Below are 18936 nucleotides of genomic sequence, written 5' to 3' on the forward strand. Positions count from 1 at the left end.
GGGCATATCATCGGATGCTTGGGCGCGGAAATTGCAAATGTACGTCGAATCCTAGTATTTGACTGCATTTCGAAATGCGGTTCGCGAACTAGCCAATGTCATTTCCTATAACCTTGAGGCAGAATTGTCCACCTTATATTTGGACACCTGTATAGACATAGATAATGGCTGCACAAGTTTGAGTCATTTCCCAGTTGCTGTTACTTCCTGTGAATGCCGGGGTTCTGCAGATCAACAACATTTTGGAAACTCATTCATACATAACAAGTGAATCTGAAAACTGATGGATTGCAGACATTAAAATTTACGTCTGAGCCCACATCTGCATTAAGCAAGTGAAAGAAAGGCATTCGTTTGCTAAATATTCAGCAAATAGGCACCGTTTCAAGAGTTTGTCAGCTTTGACGGATAGTTCGAAGTTACCCTGATTTAAAACTCCCAGCTTCGCGATCGGCAAGTTGTCGTTGATGACGAACCTCAGGCCTTCAGCAAAGACAAGGACTCCGAACTTTGCCACCACAACCTCTGTTCGATACCACCAACAGCGGACAAAATGATTCGAAATACCACCGGTACATTTACACGCACACTTGGCGTTGCATGCAAGCAGCACGCCGCCCGTACTTCTAGACGGACAATTATATCGCTGTCGGTAATCTCTTCCTCTATCCGCACGCATCAGAACGCGGGTTTCCGCGGAACCCCCATGATCGACGCACTGCGGCCATTTGTTCAGTCGCGGTCGATGTTCATTCAGACTGCCACTACGCCGAACGAGGATGCGCTCAAGTTTATTCCGTCCATGCAGATTCTTCCTCCTGGGGCACGCACCATCGAATTTCTAAATGGTCGCGAAGCACATGCCTCGCCACTGGCTCGTAAGCTGTTCAGTGTCGATGGCGTTGTGTCTGTCATGTTTGGTCCGGACTTCATCACAGTCGAGAAGGATCATGACACATCGTGGGCTGTTCTTAAACCCGAGCTGTTCTCCCTATTGACCGAGTTCTTGAGCTCCGGGGCGAAGATTTTGTTGGAGGACACAATGCCGAACGAGGACACAATGCCTCAGGATGGCGACTCCGAGACCGTCAGCATGGTCAAGGAACTTATCGATACTCGCATCCGTCCAGCTATTCAGGAGGATGGTGGCGATATCGAATATATGGGTTTCACTCCCGATGGCGTCGTTCAGCTTAGACTGCGTGGAGCATGCCGCTCCTGTGATAGTTCCGCGGTCACATTAAAGAATGGTATTGAGGCAATGCTCATGCACTACGTGGATGGTGTTACTGGTATCGAGCAGGTGCTGGCTCCGGAGGAGGAGATTTCGCTGAAGGAGTTCCAGAAGTTCGAGGCAAAACTCAAGGAGAGCAGGACCCAGTTGTAAACTTGCATACCCAGGATTTCCTTTGACAACGTTATAACTTTACGGTTGGAGAATTGTTCAGGTTATACGCTCATTCTGTACTTTTACTTTCGCTTCATCATCTTGAAATTTCAATATCGGATTTATATTTGTAAGGGAAGAGAAGAGTTGATTGCCGAGAATCTTAAGAGATTCATTTTTGACGACTAATTGTGAAGTATATCGAACGTCTAGGTTTCTCATCTTCAAATATACAAATTGCATGTTAACAAAATTTCTTATTTCTGGAAACTCTCAGTGCTCTTTGTCACGTGTGACGCAGTTGCTTATGCTTTATGTAGAGGAAGATTGCTCTCCGATGCACTAGACACTACTACACTAGTAGAATTTTTTTCACGAGGCTCTGCATATAATTTAACAACTGGAAGATAGAAGGCATATCTCAATAGCGATTGTTAGCAGGTAACATAGCTATTTAGCAGGGTTCGAGCAGGTTGCTCGTGCTGCGCCACATATGATTGTGCGCGTAGATACCACTTACCTGGCTCACTGCAATGTATGAGCGTACGATCGAGAGCGACCACGCGCACGCCGGTTCCACAACTCATGGGTGTGTGGAATGGCTTACTGCAATTATCGGAAGCTGTTGCTTATCGACATACTTCCAGTTTGATACTTTCACTACACATTAGCCAGAAGCGTCGACCACTGCCAACCGAGCTGAGCCGCAATTGCGTTGTATACAAGAATAAGATGCAAATCAGTTATAGTCATATTTGAGCGTGAGCATAGTGCCAAGAGTGACATGTTAGTAGACAATATTGTTGCAACAGATCAATCAAACGCTACGACATTGGCTGTTTGTCAAGTAGCGAAGTCCCGCAATGATTCGCACAGTAGAGAGCAAGTGCAATTGAGGCTGGCACGCGACTTTAAAGTCCTACGTACTTTGGTACCAGCCTTTGATAGGTGTAGCGATGCATATTCATTTTCAAAACCGAGCCCTGATATCTATCGCAAGCGTGATTGCCCGTGTACACCATCTCAGTTTGTGCCTACATGGTCGGCATTGGGACTGCAGAGCAGATATCGAAACTCTATTTTCTGCGGCGCGGGCTTGGGAAAATAAATTTCAGGGACAGCAGAGTGCGACAAGGCACGCTTTACCCGCGAGAGTGGACATTTGCCGTGTTCACTTGTGTGTTCTTGCAGTAAGTTAAGAATGAGCAGCACTGCTGCTTCTAAGCGCCAGAACGGTAGTGCGCGGACCAAACGAGGCTTTGCTAGCACTCATACCGATGAAACATGCCCGTCTGCTTCCACACCATCTTGTGACGAGAGTCAGAGTCAAGACGGCAATAACAGCTTGCCGCCGCAATCTAAGAAGCAGTATTCTTCCATGCTTGTACCAGCCGATGTGCTAAATACTGGAGCCTTGAATCGAGGACTTTTGCTCCGGCAAAGCGGTGATCATAGCGAAGACGACAGCGGCTTTGAAATTCCCAAGAAGCGAATGCGGAAAGAGAAGCGCCGGTCTCGCATGTTTCCGTCGTTCGACGTCGTCACTACTGGTAACAGCAACAATCAAAAGGAGCGCATATCTGTGGGCGATTTACGTGATCTCGTACTCTGGGTTCTTGCCGATGGGGTGGCTCCTCGCTGGCTCAGCATTTTTGTGAGTACTTGCTTCTAGCTGAACGAACCATAGTACTGACAAGATCAAACAGAACAAAACTGGCATTTCTCATGTTGTGGCGCTCATGATTCCCGGATTAACCCCCGACATGTTTGGTCTGACAGAGTCCTCCACGTTAGTTACGCCAGTAACAGCCGAACTACCAATTCGTTCTGAGCTCTCCTTCTTTCGCGACACTTTCAGGTTCGTATGGCCCACACGATCTCCCGGCGACCGCACTCGAGTGTACTCTTCACAAACTGCTTTTCTCAATTCCCCGCTTCCCAAGTTGGATAAGAAGCAGCAGAAGGAAGACGCTGCTGCTGCTGCTGCTGCACATAAGAGCCAAAAGGAGAGCACCGTGATGCCACTCGAAGATTTGTTTATGTCTGCAAGCGATTTTGAGGCCGCAGAGTATCCGCAGAATGAGGTTGATGCTGACAGCGGCTGGGTTACCACTCGCGAAGGCACGAGCTGCAATAAGGATACGAAGCTCGTGCAGGACAAATACGTCGTATACGGCCTGGACTGTGAGATGGTCATGACGACACACGGCTCGGAATTAGCACGCATGACAGTTGTGGACTGGGAGAGTAATATCGTTTTAGATGAGCTCGTGCAGCCGCAACACGCAATAACGGATTACTTAACGCAATATTCAGGTATCAGCGGATCATTGCTTAAGGACGTACATACGAGTCTTGCCGATGCCCAACGAAAAATTTTGGAAATTGTTGGCGCACAGGATGTGCTTGTTGGCCACTCACTCGAAAACGACTTCCGGGCGCTACAATTACATCACGGCCGCGTTGTTGACACCGCAGTCATTTATGATCACCCACGAGGTCCTCCCGCAAAGCCGTCGCTGAAGTGGCTAGCGCAGAAGTTCCTCAGCCGCGAGATTCAGAAACAAACTGTCGTTGGCCACGACTCGGCGGAAGACGCGCGTACGTGTGTCGACCTCTTACGTCTGAAACTGCAAATGGGACCTACTTTTGGCATTCTTATCCCAAGCACTGAACCTCTACTCCGTCGCCTTGTGCGGGTGGCAGCTGCCGAACGAGGTGGCGGCGCTGGAATGGAGAGCGCTACGCGAACTGGCGCCGGAGCTGTTGTCGACTATGGCAATCCTGGGCAGTGGCACGGTGCTGATGCGCGTACGATTATTGCCTGCAAGTCTGACGATGACGTTGTCCATGGCGTGCGCAATTCGGTGACACATCACGATTTAGTTTGGGCACGCTTCCGCGAGCTTGAATATACTCGTGGCTGGAACGTTCGGGCGCGCAACGGAAGTCCCACCGCGACAACACGAGCAGGGTCTGCGGATGACTCCACCGCAGCAATTTCGTTCAGTGATGAAAACGACATTACCCACAAAAAGGACAACGCAACCAACCACGAAGACGTCGAACAAAAGCTTTCGGCAGCTCTTACCGCCGTAAACACACGTGTTACAGAGCTTTGGAACTCCTTACCTCCGACAACCGCGCTCATAATATTTTCAGGCGGCGGTGATCCACGTGAATTTGTACGCTTGAATGCTGCTCACTCGCACTTTTTGATGGAGTACCGCACTAAGAAGTGGGACGAAATCGCAGCGCCTTGGACGGACACAGAGAACGAAGCGCTTGCGGCAGCTGCTCGTGTTGCACGCGGAGGTGTCAGCTTCCTTGGAATTAAGCCGTCGGCAACAGCGACGTGAAGCAGATGATATATTTTATACTTGAGCATAGCATGGATTATAATTACGATCTTAAACCTGACGGAGTTTTGTGTTACGGTGTTTACGAGTAACGTGCATAGAATAGGATATTCGTGTAATAGACAATAATGGTGCAAATAAGCACAGTCACAAGGCGTGCTTCTGTTCTGTTGAAATATCTCTCAAGAAAAGTAAGTGTCTAGGCACGTCGTCGCGAGAATCGCGAAGCTGAGAAGGGCATCGGAGGATCAACCTCCCAACAGCGTAGAACATCACGAACATCGACTACTTCCACAAAGATCTTGATGACACGGTGTTCATTAACCTGCTCTGGGATACTACAGCATTCATGTACCGGACAACATGTGTCCGTCGGAGCTCAATTGAGTACGGCGAAAAATGCCTAAGTGCGTTTTGGGACACTGGTTTACGGAATGGTACCACGGCAGCTCGTGATAGCGTGACACCGGTTGGATACGTCGTCCGGAGAACCACTTCAGCAGTAAATTCTAGACGGGGTTACAGCAGTAGCACTGGCAAAGACGGAAGGCTAGAATTGAAAAGCTCAACGAACGATGAGAATTCGACGAATATCGCTACGACCAGCGATCCGCAGTCCTCGCCGTCGCACGCAGCATCGGCGTCAGCGTCACCATTCGACGACGGCGACACAGGTTACCTGAAACGCCGTCTCGAACAGCTTGCATTTGACGCCGCTCCGATACGTGATGACCCCCGCGCCGGCAAAAACCTCGACTCCGCCGCTCCCGTCTCCGATTTGGAGCTCAAAGATCTGCAATCCCGTCTTGAAGGACAAACATTCAAGCACGACAACGCACAAGCTATCGCCGGCGCAAATCTCCCAGCTTCTGCAAGTAAGCACACACGGGATATTGCGTTCACGCAGCCATGGACAGGTACTGAATCCACCGGGGACGCCGTGCTACGAATGCTTGTCGATGTGAACAAGCCGCTACGGATACCCGGCAGCGCTGGCAAGTTTCGACCACCGCAACCCAGTCCACCGGGAGGGGCAGGTGGTCGAGCGGGCAGTGGGGGACCAGGTACGTTGCAGATGCCGCAGAAGGAACGAGCGCTGCCGAACTCGGTGCGTCTTGCGCGCGCAAGAGAGCTCACGCTGGAATACACCATTTCAAAAAACACGGCTGTGCGGAAATCCACGACACCAATACCGAAGGAAGAAGAGAAACAGGGCATTGAAGATGATCCCAAGTTTTCGCAACTGTATCGCGAACGATTCAGAACTCCGCGAGCCATGCCTGGTACCTTGCAAGGACTTCGTGCTTTGGCTGACGAACGAATCGAAGAAGCTCGCGCGCGTGGTCAGTTTAACAACATCAAGCGCGGTGGGAAGCTAGACATGGATGCTCGCATATCGTCACCTTTTTTGGATACCACGGAATTTTTCTTGAATCGAATAATTCAGGTACGCTCCACATCAGCAATTGCACGGGACAGCTACTGATCCTACGGTAGAAACAAGACATTACTCCACCATGGATTGACAAACAAGCAACCATCCGCCAAGAGCTCCACCATTTCCGTTCTGCGATCCGAGAGAGCTGGAAGCGTCAAGCAATGCGGTGGATTGCCGTAGAGAGACAAGGATTGGAACAGCAAGTGATCTTGGCGCGCAAATATGCAGTTTCGGAACTTGCGGAGGCAAAAAGGCTCGGACTATTGAAGGAAATGGCTGAAGAGAGAGCGGAGGACAAGGCGCAAGAAATGGAGCTCTCTGCTGCCATTCTAACAGCAGCAGGGCAACAACAATTACCTGACCAGTCTCCTGATCCTGCTGCGCTCGCTCAAATCAAGACAGTTATAAAAAGCGACAGCACTGAGGCAAGCGCATCAACAGCTGACTCCGCTGAATCCGACACAGCCGAAATCACTCCGCTCCCTCCCCTACCTAAACATGAATGGGAAGAAATCGAACGAAAGTACCACGAACTCTCAATCAAGACTCTGAACGATAACATCCGGAGCTACAATCTGATGGCTCCCAGTCCTGCACGCCGGTCATATCTTCACCTCAGTCGCGAACTTGCAATGTGCTACGCAGACGTGGCGCCTCTCATCGAACAAGGACTCCGCGACCGTGATGCGATGATCAAATCCGGCCGCACTCTGTTTGACAAAGCTGCTGCTGCTAATACTCCTGGAACGAAGGTGAGCAATATCTTTGGCGAACACATGGTCGTGATGGAGAAACGCGGAGGGGAGTATGGGTTGAAAGAGATGTTCAAAGAGTTTTTCTCCAGAAAGAACAAGCGCACGTCGGCTTGAGGGTCCCCTCAAAATTTTGCATGTATATGGTCATCGTCCTTCCTTTTGGATCTTTACTTCATTTATGCATAGGATATAGAAGAGTTCAATACATAGCAACAGTTATGCTCTATCTAACGAGTGATGATTTGATATTAGTTCGGCTATTACATAGTTCCATAAACCAAACTCCAGCGCTGAAATGCATAGTTAACCGACTACTATCCCTACTAATGACAAGTCCAGATTAACCTCAGTTCTCCTGCCTATTACTCGGTTGCGCAATGAATTGCAGGACCTTGCTCTGAACACCAGATATTAGTGCCTCTGTTTCCTGCCTCTTCCTGGTTTCATCATCAATGACATTCGTCTCTGGCATGGCGCGATGATGCATATTCGCTAATTTGCTGTCCTCAACGACGTTATAGCTACTGTCCACAAGGTTGGTAGTATCTCTGATCGCTTTCAGCACTGTTGCGTCCTGCGCAGGGTTCTCAGGTGCGTACTCAGTCGGCGTTTGGTCTGCATTAAGGAGATCCGAAATATCATCATCGTTTTCCACTTCCTCAAGGCACTCTTCCGTAATTGTGTCGATCGGTGGTTGCGGTAGTAATGACGATTGCGGTTGCTTCTGCAACTGAAATGTCGATTGGTTCTCACCATCCTGGACGAGTAACAAATCAAGCTTTGCGTACTCCTTACTTGATAATTTCCGGTCGCTGTAAAAATCAAGCTTTGACACCTCACGACTGGCTACCAGAATTGCACGGTGCAGCGCCCGGCGGCGAACGAACAGTTCCTTCGCAGACATATCGCCCAAGTTAATCTGCACATGTCCAGCATGATCATGTGCATGTCCTCTATGCCGATTAAGATCCTGCAAAGACTGTTTAGATTCAACCCGCTCACTGTGCATCGAATGATTTCGGATTTGCTTGTAGTAATGCAGTAGGCAGCGGAGTAACTCTCTTCGCGACTCTTGAAACACCAAGAACGAAATAATCTGACCCATCAAGGTTGACAATAGCACGATGTCATCGCCGCCATCGCCGACAAACCTCTCGACAGCATCGATCTTCTGGCGATCCAGTCGTGCCTTCTTCAGCTTGCGCATCAGTGTGCCGATAGTGGAGATCTTAACCGACTCGTCATCGTCGAAGTCATAATCGTCGTCGCTAAACGTGAATTCGTAATCTTGTCCGCTACGTCGTGATTCTGGGTGAGCTGAGACGCTATCTCCTCCTGTCGTCGCGCCATAGGACGAAACAGGCAGCAGTTTCGGAACGGCAGCCTGCTGATGCTCCGACGCTGCTTGTCGTTTCGTGCCCTTGCCCTTTTTGAAGGCAGTAGATCGCACTGTGAAATACTCCGGCGAATTACCTTCAACCACGGAGGTCACTCTCTTTGTGTTCCTCGTGCGATTCAAACCATCCAGTCCGCCGTTCCTACCATTTGGTAGCAGTCGCTCTAGGTACTCCGCCTCGACGGTGGGTAACCTGCGGCGCTTCCGGATCCAGCGACGTCGCCGAACAAACGAGCTGAACCAGACATGTGCGCCGTGCCACTTTGAAGCTGAAAATAATAACGCATACGACCACCCCTGGTCGTCGACATCGTAAGTCATGTCGATGTACCATGTACGCCATACCCACTCCCAAGACGGATCTGGGACCGGTGCGCTTAAGATGTCGACTGGTGAGAAATTGTAATCGCTATCGACCCAGCTGGAAGGATCAAAATTGAGTAGACTCTGTGACGAGAAAAAGGGAGTGCCCAGAATGAAAAACCTAGTGAAGCGTTAGTAAAATCATATATCAAAATGCAACTAGAAACTCACCCTCGTTGATTTTCATAAAGCACATCGTACGCGATATTCGGGTCATTGCTAAGCACCCCGTTTTCTGCCGCCTTCTGGCTCTGGTTCTCTCTTTCCCTTAGCCGCTCATACCCTCTCCGTGTGAACCGCGAGGGTATAATCGACAAAATACCTCCATCTTCATCCAAGATATATTCGTCCTCCTCGTCAACGCCCGAAACAAAGCAGCAACATACAACAGACAAGAAGCTCTTAATCATGTGCTCGAAGGACATGCATGATCGAACTTGTGCAGCTGGTCGTGCATAAGGACGACGTTGCCGCGGCGAGCCAATGTCGGCAGAGATATGTCGTGCGATAAGCGGCGAGGTCTCCGCGTCATCTTCGTCTTCACTGCTGTTTGAGTCGTCGTCATGTGAGGCAGCGTTGTCGGTGCCGTTGATATCCGCAGATGATCTCCCCTCGCCCGCGGTCGTGCCTTCGGTGGTAGCCGTGATGGTGAGGGTGGCATCGTTGGTGGTATCGTCGTCATCGGCATCTGAATCTTCTTGAACTGTGTGATCGACAAGCGATACTGTGTGATGTGAGTGTATTGTGCCGCGCTTGCGGACTTCAAGAAAGTCATCAGCAGGGCGAGTGATCGCTTGGAAGAGCGTACTCATGGTTGTCTCCACGGCAGCAGCGGCAAGCAGTGGAGAACGGGTGATATCTATGCCAGAAAAATGCAGCGCTTTTGACGCTCAAACGCCGCAGTCTCGAGTCGTCACGGCAGCCGTAGTCTGCGTGAGCCAGTGAAGCAACAGTACGGGAGGATCTTCACTTTCGCGGCTCACGCCAGCAGCAATATTCAGAGCGTGCGGCGCGGTGTTGACGTCGTTTGGGCCCAAGCGACAGCAAAAACCCTTCTCCACAGAGCTCCGTCAGCGTTTATTACCCTCTCCTAATTGGGCAACCCATATGCACATCTTCGATTACAAAGCTTAGCTGTATTATCCCACTCATCTTACAATAGAAAAAAACGCCGGTCTATAGTCAACATTCACTTGCTGTCGATAATTCGGCTGCATATGAGATAATATACTGTCATAACCACAGCTTATAATACCATAAACCGCCAATCGCGTCTGGTCGCCGAATAAACTTGCGGTTCTCTTGTCTCCTTTCTATTGGAGGCATGATCGCTGCGACCGACTCGCTTAGGAAACCGGTAATCTTGGCGGTGGTATTGGCTCCACGATTACTGGCTCCGGTACTGCTGTTGCTGTTGCGATAACCTGCACTGGATGTTTCCGCAGTTTCCCGCGTCCACGCTTAGCGCACAGATAAACTGTTTTCCATTGAATGTGATGTCGTCATCATATTCTAGGCACATGTCAGTAAACGTAGTAGAATGAGCGCAAATACAGATTGCGGAGCACAGCATACATACGGCGGTGCCTAAGCTTGCGGTTTTGGCGCTCGTATTGGCAGGATTCGATCCATCCTTCCTCGGTCTCCCCCGTCCTCGCTTGACAGCCACAGGAGCCGCGGCGCTAGCAGAAGCTGCTGACTGTGATGAGGTGACCTCCTGAACAACGGTCTCTTCTGCCTCGGCATCGGCAGCTGCTTGAACTGCTTTGTGTGCAGGCAAGACGGAAGAGGACGACTCGCCGGCTTCAGCTGCTAGAGCCGCTGCCGCGACGTCCAGCGCCTTCTTCTCCAGCCTGCGCCGTTTGCTCTCCGCTTTCTCGGCATCGGACATGCGTGGTCTGCCACGCCCACGCTTGCCGGAGGACAGTGGCGTGTCGGGCACTAGCACTGAAGGTACAGGGACAGGGATCGGCACGGGCAGTCCGTCCGCCGGAGTAACTGGCGCGGGCGCGATATTGGCAGGTGTAGCGGGCTCGACGGGTGTACTCGGCGGTTGCTTTCGCGGCCGTCCACGACCACGCTTCACAGGTCTGCGTAGAAATTGTAAGTAAGTCATGTTTCTTCCTGTCCGGTCCAGATGCACATACACTTCAGGAGTGGCAGTCTCCACCTGTGGTTCAGTCACGGCTACCTCTTCCGCCGTTCCCGACACGGCTCCTTCAGCTAAATCTGTTTCAACAGCCGCTGCCACAATCGTCTCCGCTTCTGCCGTTGATGTCGCCACTTGCACCTTCTCGACAACATGATCCGGCTCCACAGGTTCCACTGCTTGCATCTCTGAACTGCCGGCGTTGTTGTTCTCATCCTCTTCCTTCACGCTCGCGCCGCTCTTCGTCCTGCTGCGCGGCTTGTATCGGTTTTTTGAGACGTCGCCGGTGTAGTCCTCGTCCGCGACATGGCCTTCTTCGAGCGCTGTTGTAATTCGCGCCTGGTTCTCCTCGCCGATAAGGTCGAATCCATCAAGATCGCTCGCCGTCGGAATGCTTTCCTTCACGTTGGCGAGAACTCGTGGTGTAACACAATTCCTGCAACATAGCATATCAGCATGCAATTTCAAAAAATCGCCAACAAAACGGGACCCCTTACCAATGACGCCATTGCCAGGCCTGAAACTCGGTGCCCTGAAGAAACACGCCCAGTCGCAGCTCGCCCTTCTCGATTTTGGTCCCATTGACTTTGCACTCTTTGCCGCGGCATGTAGCGCGGCTCTGCTTCGCAATCTCTATAGATGAGTAGTTGCATTAGCGCAAGTTATACTAAATCACATCGGCGTAAGTCAAGGGTGCGTGTCACTCACCAACACGATATGGCATCGCTCCCAAAGGGAAAGATTGACTAAATTATTCTGGTGAAGTACAGAGGCAAGTGACGAGTCACAATGCGATTTTTCCCGTGCAAACAAAGCGACAGTTAAAAATCGAGACCAATTCGGTTTGCGCACTAGCAATTGGCGAAAATAATTTGGACGCCGTGACGCTGTTGAGAAATGAATTCTGCGGTTGTGGTGATAGACACTTGCCAATCGATATGAAACGGCGTGAGCGGGAGTGACAACAGATTTTTATTTGTTAGATTTTCCGTTCAGGTGAAGCATCCGGACGATGAGCGGCTTTCGTTCTCATTTACCCGCGTCGTACTCTGCAGCCCCATCGGCAGAAACAATAGCAATAGTGCATGCCGATTCATGGAGATTAATTGGTTACCGGCTCTTTCCGATTGTAGGTTTGGTGTCGGGTTATACCGTAATTGCAGAAACAGCAATTCTCGATGCTTCCTTTTTAAGAAAGCAAGTAGTTCAAGTGACACAGTTTCAGCTCCACGTTATCGCAATTATTTTACCGAGTTAATATATATGATTGAGTGGAGGGAAGACACAGACTATCATGTAATTAATCAAATCGAATCTCGCCACTCTTACCAAAACATGCGAAGCAAATATTTACAAGACAGAGGAGTTCCAAATACCAGCATCAGATTTTATGTGCACAAAACTCCATAGTTATAACCTAAAATAGATCCACTTCATACGCCGTGTGCCGTAGTCGCCTGGCCTGCATACCCCGTTAGGCGCAACCGCCTAAGCCAGATGACGTGGTACGGACTGGTGCTCATCAGCAACAACCTGTCCTTCTTCCTCATCCTCCACGGCCTTGCGACCGACGACCGCTTCAGCCAGTTTTTTCAGTCCTGAAGGTGTAGATGCGGTTTGCTGTGTCCGGATCTCCTGCACATCGTCGATGCTGTGCACGAGGATTTTTCCGCTCTTGTCGAACTCGAAGGTAAATAACCCTGTCACGATCGACGGGATCTGCTGTTCTTCACCATCTCCGCCCGCGGATGCGGACGCTAAAACAGTACCGCCCTGTGACGCACCAGCGGGCACAAACGACGTCTGCCATCGCACGAGCAATTTCGTCGAAGATGTTGCGGATAGATGATCATCGTCGCCGGTAGCAAGGTGACTTTGATAGTTCTCCAGATCGTCGTCAATATCGCTACCCTCATTGATGACGCGCATGCTCATGATTTTGAAAATAATACTCCCCTTGCGATGATCCGCGCTGAATCTATTCGCAAATCCCAAGATCCCATTGCTCGACGCTGTCGATGACGCGTAATCAGCCAGACTGCGCCGTGATTTCTCGCCGTCGTCAGTAAATACGTTGTCTTTAACTTCGGTGAGCCCATCGATTGGGCCAAGAACAAAAAAAGGAATCACCCATTGTGCAAGTCGCCAGGTGGCTAGATACGCAGTTTTGCCTCTGATTGTTGGGAGATTGGGGTGAGACTTTGGAAACAATCGTAGTTGAATACGAGGAGAAAGTAGAGATGGTGGCGGCGATTGGGACTGCAGATTCGGAAGAATCTCCATCAGCGTATCAAGTGCTATCAATAAGATCATTAGCGCTGTCAATCATGAGCACCGAGCCCACACTCACAAGGCACTCACTCTTGCCTAGATTCGTCTTCCGCAACTGCGTCTGCGTGTTCCGCTCATTATCGCCATTCCACGCAAAGTCGGACTGAGTCGAAGAATGGAATTTGTCGATGTTCAAACTCGTTGTGGTCGAAGTTGGCGGTAATTCGGTCTTCGCGATTTGAGATGGTGCTGGCTCACTATGCGTACACCGCGTGGCGACGATCCACAGCATATGATTGCGCGCGGGAAGAAGTGCCGCTGATATATAAAGTCCCCTCGTTCTCAGGAATTTTTGAAGTCTTAACACATGCCGACTTGCCATCTTCCTGTCGTCTGTACAATTGTCAGTGTCGTAGACTCTTAGTCACCAGGTGAACTGAATGACCAGCCTACTTACTCACTTCACCAACCCAGTATGCAGGCAGATTGATCTAAAAACAAACTGCACAGTCAAAGAACTATTGCCCGACTGGATTCTGCAAGCCAAGCAGCCTGTGCCACTACAGCGCAGTATGATTGTGAAGTATCTGACAGAAGGGGAGAATGGAGCTGGATATAATCACCCGCTGGGAGGAGAACCAAGATGGTCCACGTACCCAAGAACTACGTCATTTTTTCTGAAAAAATGTTTTCGCTTCGAAAATATACTTGATGCTCATAGAAATACAATTCGCCGTCAACCGTCAATCCAGCACTCTCAAAAGACGATCCAAATCCAGCACACGGAAATCAGTCAAACCACATACCTAACAAGTACTTCGTTAGTACAACTCTATACAAGTCAAGCGGCTGCTCTAGCCAATGCAAGCAAGTATGACTCGAATCAGACATCCCAGGAAGGACATTATTGCGGTCACCGACAGCCATAAGATGGGTTCTTAAGCGGCTGCTACCGAGGAAACTGCGAATGTAATGGGTGATTTCATCACTTTGTCATAGTCCAGACTTGCATTGGCTGGAGAAATTACACACACGCGGAGATGAAAATATATACCTTATTTAAACAGAATCCATGGCAGTTGTCATGTTGGAGAAGACTATGAAGACTTTGACGTATTAGCAGAATGTCAAGACACCGGCGAACAGCACACCGCTCTTGAGCACAACACTGCAGTGCAACTCATTAGGATCAGACATAAGTTACTGGCAAGTAAAGGCATCTCCTGCGAAAGAGCGCCAAAATATTCAACAATAGTCCTCGTCATAGTCGAATCGGACATGGAAAGAAGTTATGTGATTCAAGATCATCATGACAAAACTGGTTGCACGCGCGTGTACAGGAGAGAGGCGCCTCTCCGCATTAAGCAGGAGGAGTGGCTGACACTATCAAAAAAAAGAGAAGGCGACTTACATTGCAGAGAGACGTTGCGCACAGATGAGAAGCACGTTATGGAGGATGTACGTGAGGGAGAGCAGGTGAATTTAAAGTATGTGAAAAAATCTTTGGCGAGTTAGGGTTAAATGGGTTAGGGCTGAGTATAGATAGGGCTTGCGCGGCGGGTTAGGCGAGAGCATGGCCAGGGTGCGAAGTAGGGTCGGGGCCGGCGCTGGGACGTTGGAAGCGGAATCCGGAAATCATCAATTAGCGCCATTTGTTGGCTACGAGCTGTGATGCACAAATGGTGTTCGGAGGTTCATCTTCGGCGTGGATCCGGAGCGCCCTGGTCAAATATCCCAGCGGCTGTAGGAGCCAGAGAGCCGTTGTTTCTGTGCAAAGAGACAGCGCGCAGAATTACTGAGTAACATTGTCAAGTCTCCTCATCCGCATGACGTAGACTTGCCCCGTCTTCAAGTCCGTCCAGGCGCCGAGGATTAAATTCTGAAAGAGCTGTCTCGCAACACTGGAAACGTGCTGCTCAAGATGCCATGCTGTTGGTCGCTAAGCACTTAATTAGGCCGAAGTGTGCGTAGAGGCGCAAGATCAGCCCTCCGCTGATGGGCTTACATATCCCAGCCACGTCCATCAGCCATCCTGCCTTCGCAGATCTAGACCATAAGACGATACCCCGCGCCGTACATCGTTCTCGCGCGACACGTTTTTGACGTCTCGGAAATACCTGCTCTTACAACCCGATTGCCTTCCGCTTTCGTCCTTAACTACACGATGCGCGTCGTGCTGTGCATGAACGCGGGGTCCTCCTCGGTGAAGTACTCGATCTACAAGTACGCGCCGCCCATCGACGGCAAGCTGCCGATGCTCCTTGTCACTGGCGCGATTGCTGGACTCACATCTCCGAAGCAATATCTCACATACAAGTCGTTCAACCTGAACGGCGACGGCGGAATCCTCTCGTTCGCAAATCACATGGAACTCGACTGTCCAGACCATGACACAGCGTTCAAGCTGATTCTCGAGCACTTGCTACACCGTGCACCGGAGAAGAAGGTAATTGACTCGGTCGACGATATCTATGCGGTGTGCCACAGAATCGTGCACGGCGGCGCGAACCCCAGGCCCCTCGTCATCACGAAGGCCGTCTACAGCGAGCTTGACATGCTATCTGACCTGGCGCCACTGCATAACCAGCGCGCACTGGACATTGTTCACTCATGTCTCTCGCGACTCGCAAACACGAAGAATGTCGCCTTTTTCGACTCGTCATTCCATACATCTATCCCGCGACACATCTACACGTACCCAATCAGTCTTGAAGTACAGGAACGGCATCAGCTGAAGAAATACGGCTTCCACGGTCTCTCATACGAATTTATTACGCAGCAATCTGCCGCGTACCTTGACATCGCTGAGAACGAGCTAAACGCCATTGCGTTGCATCTCGGCTCCGGCGCGTCGGCGTGCGCGATCCAGAACGGACACTCACTGAACACGTCAATGGGTCTGACGCCTCTCGAGGGCCTACCAGGCGCGACGCGCTCAGGCAGCGTCGACCCGTCGCTCATCTTCCACTACCACTCTGACTCGTCACGCATGTCGACCGCCATGTCGCGGGACGTGCATCTGACGTTTGCCGAAGACATTCTCAATCGGCAGTCTGGTTGGTTCTCAATCACAGGCACGACCGACTTCGGCGAGATAACAAAGAAAGCCCTTGAAGAAAACGACGAACTGTGCAAGCTTGCGTTTGACATTTTTGCCAACCGCGTGTCTATGTACATTGGCCAGTACTGGGTTGCGCTGCAGGGCAAGGCTTCAGCGCTCGTCTTCGCTGGCGGTATAGGCGAGAACGGCAAGGAGCTGCGGTCGGCCGTCGTACAAGAGGTAAATTGTCTTGGATTCGAGATTGACGAGAAGCGAAATGCGGCGGTGTTAAAGTCGCCGGATATCGTGAATGAGATCTCGCCAGAGGGCTCCAAGTTGAAGGTGCTGGTGGTACGCACGGACGAGCAAGTGCAGATGGCGAATCATGTTATTCGAAAAGGAGTATAGAGAATATGTATTGTGAAGCGTGTAGCGCGTCGATTAACTAGTCAATGTTTGATAGAGTGCAATGGAATCTCGAATAGTATGGATCTCACGCACGCGCTATGTGATCAGTAATCTTAGTGAAGACGGAGAAGCGCGAGGGGTACATGAACAAGCTCATCTGGCCCCTGGACGGCACGAGAGAATCGGGTTAGGTTAAGGAAGATATCACGTGACATATCCTAGGGCTAAAAGAGCAGTCACGATTGGTAGAGCGAGCGCGTAACCCTAGACACTACTGGGAACACTCGCGATCGCGCCTGACGTTGCCATAGTGGTCATCGCCGTCACCGCTTCTACGTCGTCCGTTCTCCAGTAACACACACGACCTACAACAATGGCACCTACCGAAAAGACCGGTATGTTTGTTTGCCTGAAGATGCTGTTGTGATGATGTGGAAAAGAAGATCTCGACTAACGACACTTTGCGACAACAGGTCTGTTCGTCGGCCTCAACAAGGGCCACAAGGTCACTGTCCGTGAGCCTAAGGCTCGCATCTCCCGAAGCAAGGGAAAATCCAGCAAGCGTGCGACCTTCGTCCGTGAGCTGATCCGCGAGGTTTCTGGGTAAGTACCTTTCAGTCAATGCATTCTCATCGACTTTGACGTCGACCACCGAGACTAACGACAATTTTTCTGTGCAGCCTCGCCCCCTACGAGCGTCGTGTTATTGAGTTGATCCGAAACAGCAAGGACAAGCGCGCCAGAAAGTTGGCTAAGAAGAGAGTATGCTTTTCTGCAATGTGGAGATAATGGGTGTTTTGGAGCACGGCTAACTTTGTATTAGCTCGGTACCTACAAGCGGGCGAAGAGCAAAGTCGACGATCTTACCCGGGTTATCGCTGAGTCGAGACGGCACTAAATCATGTGGCGTGCGGTGTTGTGTAGGGAAGTAAAAAAAAACTATGGTGGTTATTGCTTGGCCTGTCTGTGTATGAGCTGCGCTACCATGACGACAAAATGTACTGCATGTATCATAAATATACCAATTTACTTGGACCTCTTGGCGCTGAGCAAATGTGCGTTGATGCCGATATGGTGTATTAGACGTCTTTAATTATTAGTCATGCACTATTTACATGGGCTGATCGAGCATATGACCCATGCGCTCGATCTTTGTCTTTAAGTATCCCTCAACTTCCTTTGAGCGAATGCCACCTTGGTCCTTCCGCCAAGCGATAGGCACCATGGGAACGCGCTCGACGACCCGAATTTCCCGATGTTTGCCCTCAACGGCTGCAATCTTGTCAGGGTTGTTCGTGAGTAGTCGTATCTCCTTCTGACCAAGGTCGAGAAGTATTGCTGTTGCAAGGCTGTAAGAGCGCGCGTCGGCGGGGTGCCGGAGCAACAGGTTCGCGGTCACTGTGTCGGCACCGAGATCTTGCAGGTTGTATGCCCTGGGTTGGTTAGTAAAGTCACCTGTGCAAGCAGAAGTGGCAAACATACTTGAGCTTCTCGCTTAGACCGATGCCGCGGCCCTCTTGCCGCAGGTAGACAACAATACCATGGTTTTCCTTGCCCATGAGCCGTGCGGCCTCGTCAAGCTGCTCGCCGCAGTCGCAGCGAGCGGACCATGCCGTCTCACCAGTGTAGCACTCCGAATGTATACGAACCAGCGTGGCTACAGAGTCATTAGCACTTATAGCATAGCCGTACAACCACAGTATCACACTAACTTTTCGAAGTAGAAGTTGGGGCGTCAAGCGCAGCGACGGCGGCCGCATCGGCAGCGCTGGTCTGCCGTCCCGGATACAACCGACCGACATATGCACCACGGATCATTCTGTCCATCTCGGTTTCATCGTCACGCACGCGGTCGAGGCTCTTGCTGCGGATGGAATTTCCAAATACAATCGCAAGATGTTCCTTATTGTCCACGTTGTTCTTGTACAAGTGCAGGAAAATCTCCGTGCCGCTAGTAGTGGGTATGCGTGCGCGCACGACACACTCAACCTCGGGAAGCACTGCAGGCAAGCTCGAGGGCGGTCCAGCGGCGGTGTCGACAGAAGAAGTGTTGCTTAGCACAGGAATTGGTGCGGGTGTGGAAGGAACGGTAGAGGCGGGTGTGAAGGCGGGGGAGATTATGGACGGCGGAAGTGCGGGGGTGTGGTCGAGCGCGAGTGCGAGCGCGGACGGCTGCTGGCCATCGATGATGGCAGTGTCGGCGGCGTCGAGGCGCGGCGAAAGAAAAGACGGAAACTCTGCGGCCGGGGTGGCCGTTGAAGGTGACGGCACGACCATTGTTCAGGTGGTGAAGGTGATGAGGAGGAGTGCCGAGTGGATAGGGAATCAGCTGGGGAGTTCTGTTTTATTAGGGCGTTCGCGCGTGTGGCG

General features: G+C 50.9%; 9 protein-coding genes across 9 annotated transcripts; 5 read left to right on the top strand and 4 right to left on the bottom strand.

Moving 5' to 3' along the window:
- Positions 1-417: 417 nt before the first annotated feature.
- Positions 418-1699, top strand: V1518DRAFT_419647 (scaffold protein Nfu/NifU N terminal-domain-containing protein). Its single transcript, XM_066904817.1, has one exon. It carries the CDS (start codon positions 554-556, stop codon positions 1385-1387), a length of 834 nt encoding a protein of 277 aa, XP_066758493.1. The 5' UTR covers positions 418-553; the 3' UTR covers positions 1388-1699.
- An 828-nt stretch (positions 1700-2527) lies between these two features.
- On the top strand, positions 2528-4950 carry V1518DRAFT_419649 (uncharacterized protein). The gene is made up of 2 exons (XM_066904818.1): positions 2528-3041; positions 3094-4950. Exons 1-2 carry the CDS (start codon positions 2589-2591, stop codon positions 4744-4746), a joined length of 2106 nt encoding a protein of 701 aa, XP_066758494.1. The 5' UTR covers positions 2528-2588; the 3' UTR covers positions 4747-4950.
- A 41-nt stretch (positions 4951-4991) lies between these two features.
- On the top strand, positions 4992-7170 carry V1518DRAFT_419651 (uncharacterized protein). The gene is made up of 2 exons (XM_066904819.1): positions 4992-6193; positions 6244-7170. The coding sequence occupies exons 1-2, from the start codon at positions 5096-5098 to the stop codon at positions 7051-7053; spliced, it is 1908 nt and encodes a 635-aa protein (XP_066758495.1). The 5' UTR covers positions 4992-5095; the 3' UTR covers positions 7054-7170.
- Positions 7101-9682, bottom strand: V1518DRAFT_419653 (uncharacterized protein). Its single transcript, XM_066904820.1, has 2 exons — positions 8870-9682; positions 7101-8819 (listed from the first exon to the last, which is right to left on the bottom strand). The coding sequence occupies exons 1-2, from the start codon at positions 9508-9510 to the stop codon at positions 7286-7288; spliced, it is 2175 nt and encodes a 724-aa protein (XP_066758496.1). The 5' UTR covers positions 9511-9682; the 3' UTR covers positions 7101-7285.
- A 66-nt stretch (positions 9683-9748) lies between these two features.
- On the bottom strand, positions 9749-11965 carry V1518DRAFT_419656 (uncharacterized protein). The gene is made up of 4 exons (XM_066904821.1): positions 11556-11965; positions 11345-11480; positions 10846-11283; positions 9749-10788 (listed from the first exon to the last, which is right to left on the bottom strand). The coding sequence occupies exons 1-4, from the start codon at positions 11569-11571 to the stop codon at positions 10086-10088; spliced, it is 1293 nt and encodes a 430-aa protein (XP_066758497.1). The 5' UTR covers positions 11572-11965; the 3' UTR covers positions 9749-10085.
- A 370-nt stretch (positions 11966-12335) lies between these two features.
- Positions 12336-13410, bottom strand: V1518DRAFT_375685 (uncharacterized protein; the record flags this gene model as incomplete). Its single annotated transcript, XM_066901515.1, has 2 exons — positions 12336-13144; positions 13209-13410. The coding sequence occupies 2 exons, from the start codon at positions 13408-13410 to the stop codon at positions 12336-12338; spliced, it is 1011 nt and encodes a 336-aa protein (XP_066758498.1).
- Positions 13411-14969: 1559 nt separating this feature from the next.
- Positions 14970-16651, top strand: V1518DRAFT_419666 (Acetokinase family-domain-containing protein). The gene has a single exon (XM_066904822.1). It carries the CDS (start codon positions 15283-15285, stop codon positions 16564-16566), a length of 1284 nt encoding a protein of 427 aa, XP_066758499.1. The 5' UTR covers positions 14970-15282; the 3' UTR covers positions 16567-16651.
- Positions 16652-16754: 103 nt separating this feature from the next.
- Positions 16755-17680, top strand: V1518DRAFT_419667 (60S ribosomal protein eL36; the record flags this gene model as incomplete). The annotated part of the gene is made up of 4 exons (XM_066904823.1): positions 16755-16961; positions 17040-17169; positions 17247-17328; positions 17390-17680. Coding segments are annotated over exons 1-3 (216 nt in total), but the record flags the coding sequence as incomplete, so codon positions are not given.
- Positions 17567-18901, bottom strand: V1518DRAFT_419675 (GTP cyclohydrolase II-domain-containing protein). The gene is made up of 3 exons (XM_066904824.1): positions 18279-18901; positions 18049-18223; positions 17567-17999 (listed from the first exon to the last, which is right to left on the bottom strand). The coding sequence occupies exons 1-3, from the start codon at positions 18841-18843 to the stop codon at positions 17678-17680; spliced, it is 1062 nt and encodes a 353-aa protein (XP_066758501.1). The 5' UTR covers positions 18844-18901; the 3' UTR covers positions 17567-17677.
- Between the last annotated feature and the right edge of the window lie 35 nt (positions 18902-18936).

The sequence above is a fragment of the Limtongia smithiae genome, assembly GCF_038497785.1.
Source record: "Limtongia smithiae strain NRRL Y-17922 unplaced genomic scaffold V1518scaffold_9, whole genome shotgun sequence".
NCBI lineage: Eukaryota > Fungi > Ascomycota > Lipomycetes > Lipomycetales > Lipomycetaceae > Limtongia > Limtongia smithiae.